Raw genomic sequence first — 7,274 nt, 5'->3', positions numbered from 1 at the left:
GAAAGTTCTCTCTTGTTATCGGGAGGGGTAATTAACTATAGGGGCTTGCGCCTATAGGAAACCAGAACTCAGATCATAAAGTCCTCACAAAATGAGGGCGAAATCTCTGGGTAGTGTCTTATCTACAAACCCATCTGCCTTCCAAAATTTACCCTGGAACTTAGTTCGTTAAAACTCCCTCGCCGAATAAGAAAAACGAGTGGAGGCCGAGGCCGAATTTTCGGAGCTCACAATCATTCCTAATTTTTTCTGCACATTCATTTGAAAATTCTCTTTATGGTTTGCTTTAAATAATCTTTATTTCCTATCCTTTTCTATGAAGGCTGCCTCAAACGATAGTGACAAAAAACGTATTGTAGCTGTTCAGTTAGCAACAAAAAACGATTTTTTAAGTTCATATTGAAGTTTAGTAGTTTTAAGTCCCGGCTAGTGATATTCATCAATGATCTTCTTGATTTTTCTTTTGACTATCTTAATGAGAGTTAAATCTTGCCTTGGTTTTTATCACTTGTAGATGAATTTTCAAGCAAAGCTTAATTCTGATGGATATCTGAAGCAGTACTCCCATAATCAAAACCTTCAGTAGTACTTCAAAAAATTGCACTAGGGTTGATCACTTCTATCTTTTTTTTTTTCTTTGGCAACAATGTGTGGACATTATTTTTCATCTTATATTCAATTTATTTGGAAGGCTAGTTTGTTGCTCCGAAAACTTTCACAATACAGAGGATATGGAATCTTAGATATCATATTTGTAGTCTTCAGAAAGAACTCATTAGTAAACTAGCTACGTTCTACTGCTTTGTTCATATTCATTTTGTCCTTGATGTTCGAAGGGTTTGTTGCTCTGAAAACTCTCTAAAGGACGTAGAGTCTTCAATATACTACTACCTGCTACTTCATTGGTCATATTCATTTTGTCCTCAAAGATTCGACTGCATTCTTATACAAAACCATGCCACGTGGCTGTGGTTGGATTTTGAGAAATAATTTGTTTGCATCTCTTTACCTGCAATGAGGCTTTTCACTCGGAAAAAACTTTTGATGTTGTTTAGGACTCCACCTAGATAATGTTCTTTGACAATATCTATTGTCGATATTTATGTTTAATTTAATTCCATTTTTGATAATTACTCCCATGCATTTCTTTGAGGTCCATGCCAGATCAGCGTTTTATTTTCTTTCGATAATCATCTAGAATAATAAACTTCTCTTCATTTCTTGTCCACTCATGCGCATGCCAATAGCCTTGAAACGTTTTTCTTTTTAATTTGCGGTATGTAATCATACCTTTTATGTATCTATTTCTAATGAATCATTTTTTTATTTTTAGTTGATCTCTATAATTCTTCACCATATATTTTCATGATTATTGTTTAAACTTCCCACTTTGAAAACTGCAGATCGCTAAATTAAGTATACAGTGGGGTATTCCGTCAGAGTATACACTTATGATCGTTAGAATTGAGGCAGTGGAGCAGGACATGATGAAAAAGGTAATGAGCTATATTTTATTGATCCTTGCATCCAAGAATAAGCGAGCGTCTTTTCATATGTTTGTCAATGTTTAGCAAGTCTGTATTACCACTTGGTGAAAATGTTACATTATAAAAGCAGATCCAAAAACAGCCATTAAAAAATAAAGAAACAAAATATTTTTTGAACATGAAAATATGGAATGTGAGAAAGTAATCTCAATTCAAATGACAAGTGGCAATCCCTCAATCCGATCAAACTAGCTTCTGCTATGTCAAGGGTATGGAAACTCATCAACTGAATCCTTTCATATCGTTTAAAATTTAGTAAACTATGGGGGTGAAGAAATAAATTTTTCGATTTCTATCTCTTCTAAAAATACAATCTGAAATCTTTTATTCATTAAATCTGGGGACCTTCTAATAGAATATTAAGACAGCTCAGAACCTGAATTACCATGAAGCTCCACTACAGAGTGTGCATCAATAATAGTAATGAGATTTGTAGAAGAAGTGACACCATTAATGGGCTGGAAAATACCTATCCTAGACATGATTTGTGAAGATGCAACACCCAACATCCATATCTAAAGATTAAAGGGCAGGGAGGGTACTATCATACAACAAATCTCAGCAGCAAGGGAAGGCATGGACTCCAAAGAAATTTATGTAGGTTCAGTTTGTAATACTTTTTGATAGAAAATATATATGTTAGATATTTTAATTACACATTTTATAATAATAATTTATAAACATTCAGTGGTATAATTAGGAGATTATGAAGTCAGCCTTATCCCATAGTATTTTTTTTATTTCAAAGAATTATGAGATATCAGATTTCTTCCAAAAAGTGAGCGTTCTCCCCTAGTTGGGAGACTAGAAAGTCAGCCTTCTCCCATAGTGTTGTTTTGATCATAGAGTGTTATTTTAATCTCATAGATTTTTTATGATTTATCTTTGTTAGGGTATTTACTTCGTTATATCTCATATCTCTTATAGGCCTTTCGTACATGAAATTTTATCAATCTCACTCATTGTAGAGTCGATCAACCAGAAAATCATTATATTTTTCGATTTTTATTATTTTTTTATATTTTGAATCTTAGATCTACATATGGAGAAGAAGCCGCATCAGTGAGGTAATTTTTCTACCCGTTAGATGAAATTTTTGATAGGAAGTGGATGTAGAAATTGATAAAACTAGGAAAAAGAACACACTACAACTTTTTATTGAAAGATATATGAAAGAAAAAACAAGACACAATTGGATCTTCAATTGGAGAGGAAGATCCGACTCTCCCAAATCCCTAGCAGCTGGCTGGAGCCCTGACAACCGAAGAACTTCTAATTTCAGCAAACACATGTATAATATGAAATTACCCTATAGTTAGTCTTAAATAGGCTCTCCTAATTCTCTCCCAAATCAGTCATCTTTCCCTAAATAATTATGTCTTAGATTTTAGATTCAAACTAGATTTTTTCATAATTGATTCCCTCCCAATTGTAATTAAAAATTTTCTAAACAATTCCCCCTCTCTCTTCTTGCCCGCCGCCTACCCTAATGGGGCCCACCATCGGTCCATCAATACTCTCCTCCCAAAGAGCCACCTGTCCTCGAGGTGGAAGGATGGAAACTGTCTAGTCCGATGTGATCATATCCAAATAATTTGGATAACAACCTCTGATGATCCTTAGTTGCCATCCTTTGCTCAAGCAAAAATTTTAGACACATTGTTTGTCCTGATAATAAAGTGTTACCCCAACAAAGAGGATCACCACTTTTGAATGGCTAAGATGATTGTCATCTGCTCTCGCTTGTATACAGACTTTAGTCTTGCCCTGGTTGTGAGAACCTGGTTGAAATAAGCAATGGGTTGATGATCCTGCATGAGCAGTGCCCCTTAGGGCGTATCCTAATGCTTCTGTCTCCACCAAGTACACCCACCCATGGGCATAATCCTCTTCAAATATCGGCATCTTCCACATCCTCACCCTAGCATCTCCACTCCAACTTCCTCCCCCTCCAATGGTTTTCCCCATGCATTGAGGGTAGGATTCTCACCTTTCTTTTATCCTCCTTGCATGACCCGATCTCGACAGCTCGGTTCGAGCCCCTACATCTCCGATCACCTACTCTACTTGCCTAAAATTCCTCCCATACTGGTCGGCCACCTCACCACCTCCACCATATAATTTTCTCCTTGTTGTCCCCCCATTCGAAAACCCTAATCCACTCCTTATCATGGCCATAGGAGGTGATTCTTGATGAAAGAAACTCTCATTGTTGAACTCTTGTCCGATCTCCTTTCCCTTAGATTCAACCAAAGGAATCCTGATCAAATCTTAGTTAGAGTTTGCAATTGGAATTGCCAGTGGAGTTTTGGATTGCATCTCCATGAGCTTCCTCATCATCTCCAACCATCCAAATTAGCTCTCCATCTGATTCTCCATGATTGAAATCTTTCCTTTGATGGTTGAGAACTCCATCCAGGATTTGTTTTGCTCCACTTCACCTTGTAACACATCCATCTTCTTTGTTGCATCTCTCCAAAACCTCGTTTTGATACCAATTTGATAGGAAGTTTGATACCAATTTGATAGGAAGTGGATGTAGAAATTGACGGCTCTCCCAAATCCCTAGCCGTCAGCTAGATCTCTCACAACCTAAGAACTTCTAATTTCAGCAAATATAAGCATTATCAGAATCACCACATAGTTAGCTTTAAATAATCTCCCCTAATTCTCACCCAAATCAGCCCCTTTTCTCTAAATAATTTCCTCTCATATTTGAATTCAAATTAGATCTCTTTCCCTAATTAATTTTCTCCCAATTATAATTAAAACTTTACTAAATAATTTCCTCTTGATTCCTCCTTATATCATGAATTTTAACTCCACTGAGCTATCCCTAAATAATTCTCTCATATTTAAAATTCAAATTTATTTTTTTCCTAATTGATTCCCTCCCAATTATAATTAAAACTTTCCTAAACAATTCCCCATTTTTTTGTGTGTCGCACAACTTAGTGGGGCCCACCGGCTCAGTCGCCGGTCCATCAATAATGGGGCCCACCGGCTCAGCCGACGGTCCATCAATACCTCTCTCCTGAAGAGTCACCTTGTCCTCAAGATGGAACGAAGGAAACTGTTGCTGAAGCACTGGACTAATAGCAGTGAATTAGAAAATGGACTAACACTAGATCGAATGATCCCTACCTTGAGCATCTCCTTGATTAGTCTCTCAATGTCTTCATTCTTGATTTAGGGATGACGGTACAGACGAACACTTAGGTAAGAATCTTTCCTTCAACATGGTAACATGCTCGCATTCCCGCAGAGGAGACAACCCCTGAACTAGCTAGAGCAGCCCTCGATATTACTGTAGGGGTGGCTAAACCATGTCTAGTCCTTATATCCTTTCCCTATCTTTTTCTCCTTCCAAACTTTGCAACTCCTCCAAAATTCTCAGTCCTTCACCCTTTTCCCTCCTTGGAAGTGGCTCCAAAGGTGGCATCTCCTCTTCTTCCCCCAACATTTCCACCTCCTCATATTCCCCTCTCCTTATCAAATTAGGGTTTCCTCCACTTCCTTGACCGCCGCCGGCTCACCTTGCTTTTGACGATGGCATTTTGGTTTGGAACTCGAACATCTTCCTCATCATTTCCTCCATAATGTCAAACTTCACATCGATCTTCTCACGAATTATTGAAAATTATTTTTTTGAATTTTGAAATATTTTCTACAAAATCAAATTTCAATTTTCTAAACTCCCCTTCCACCACTTCCATCTTTCTTCCCTCCATAGGTGCTCAGATCTAGGCTCCAAACAACAAAAGAAATAGAAAAAAACAGCTAATATGATCTTCCAACAGCAAAAATCAGCAATACCGAGGGAACAAACGTAGCAGAAATCGACGAGGAAGACTTATATTTCAGCACAGGACACAGCTCTAATACCAATTTGATAGGAAGTAGATATAATTTCAACAATACTAGAGACGACACAAGAAATTTAGGAAGGAAAACACATAAAAACTCTTTTTTAATTAAAAGAACTATGAAGAAAAGCATAAGATATAGTTGGATCTTCAATTGGAGAGAAAGAGAGGGCTCTCCCAAATCCCTAGTTGTTGGCTAGAGCCCACTCAAACTAAGCAAAACTAATTCCAGCAACATCAAGCATAATTTGAAATCACCTGATATTTAGCCTTAAATAGACTCCCGTAATTAGCTCCCAAATCAGCCTCCTTTCCTTAAATAATTTCCTCTCAAATTTGAATTCAAATTAAATCTTTTTCTCTAATTAATTTCCTCCCAATTGTAATTAAAACTTTTCTAAATAATTCCCCATTAATTACTCCTTACATAATGAATATTAACTCACCTAGGATTTTCTTAAATAATTCCCTCTCATATTTGAAATTCAAATTAGAGTTTTTTTCCTAATTAATTATGTCTTAGCTATAATTAAAACTTTCCTAAACAATTTTCCTTTTTCTTTCATGTCGCCCACCCTAGTGGGGCCCACCAGCTTAGCCGCCGGTCTATCAATTTTCTTTGTTGAATTTTAACCTTGTGATTGGGAGGATGGAGCCTTTGATTTCATTAAGGTTGTTGGTGATGATTGTCCTAGGATTGAAAATGATCTTTGAGGTAAAACCATTCCTCTCGCTGCCATACAATATTTTGTCATCACTACTATTCATTGAATTAGAATTGCGAGAATGCTCTGTTATCATGTTTGAACTTGGAGAGAAATCGGAAAAATATTTATATTCTCTTATTTGAAGTGCATCTAGCATTCAGCCGCATACAAGTTAGAGGATCAAAAATCCTCTGCCGTCCATCTTGGAAATCAAAACCTTCCTAAAATGCATAACTAAAAACCTGGAATAAATTAGTAGAAAGAGATTTTAAGTAGTTGACCAAATCATAAAGCATTTCAATTGCAGGAGATAATTTCAGTCACTTCCAAAGAGGGAATAAAGGTCAAGTTTCCATTGAAATTATATATCCTCATACTCACCTTTTAGGCTGAATTCAGAAGGATTCAAAAATGTAAATTGATGCGATAGTTGCTTGAAATTTGAAGGATTACATAGATGAGATAGAATGCAAAGTGGATCCCTTGACATCTATCAAGGCATCTTTGATATCTCATACATTCATGATATGGTTGCAATACCATATCAACGACCTTATCAGAATCATTTCAATAAAGAATCTAAGGCCTTTCTGCTATAAAAAAAAAGTCTGTGAAGTGTATAATGACATTCATAATGCAGCAGGGCAAGCATTTAGACTAATCAATGCAAGGTAGAAATTCCTGTTCATGCTAATCCTTATCGAAAAGAGACATCATGCTCTCTCTACCTTGGGCAAAGAAGGTGACATCCCAATGCAGAATTTGACTAAGGAGCAAGATAGAACCCATCTCTAACTTACCACTATTAGATTTACTGATGTGTTGAAAGAGACATCATGCTCTCTCTACCTTGGGCAAAGAAGGTGACATCCCAATGCAGAATTTGACTAAGGAGCAAGATAGAACCCATCTCTAACTTACCACTATTAGATTTACTGATGTGTTGAAACCTATGATGCACGGACACGGACACGGCGACACGGACACGACACGGACACGGGACACGGCTTTTTTTTTTAAATATAGGACACGGGTACGGCGCAGACACGGCAATACATTTTTTTATATAGTGTATATATATTAATGTAATATCATATTATAAATGACAAACATAATAAATGAATGACATGATAACTTGTCTAGCTTATAATATA

At 36.6% G+C, this 7,274-nt stretch overlaps 1 protein-coding gene across 3 annotated transcripts in view; it reads left to right on the top strand.

Annotated features, from left to right (window-relative positions):
- Positions 1-1,496, top strand: part of LOC110110411 (von Willebrand factor A domain-containing protein DDB_G0292028) — a gene marked incomplete at its 3' end in the record, with an annotated part of 58,553 nt that extends 57,057 nt beyond the window's left edge. For all 3 annotated transcript variants that reach the window (XM_020841874.2, XM_020841875.2, XM_020841876.2), the window contains 1 exon segment: positions 1,404-1,496. In XM_020841874.2, the coding sequence (XP_020697533.1) occupies positions 1,404-1,496 (93 nt within the window).
- Between the last annotated feature and the right edge of the window lie 5,778 nt (positions 1,497-7,274).

The sequence above is a fragment of the Dendrobium catenatum genome, unplaced genomic scaffold (genome assembly GCF_001605985.2).
Source record: "Dendrobium catenatum unplaced genomic scaffold, ASM160598v2 fragScaff_scaffold_199, whole genome shotgun sequence".
Taxonomy (NCBI): Eukaryota; Viridiplantae; Streptophyta; class Magnoliopsida; order Asparagales; family Orchidaceae; genus Dendrobium; species Dendrobium catenatum.
Note: the sequence above shows the minus strand (reverse complement) of the source record. Positions and strands in the feature narration are given on the sequence as shown.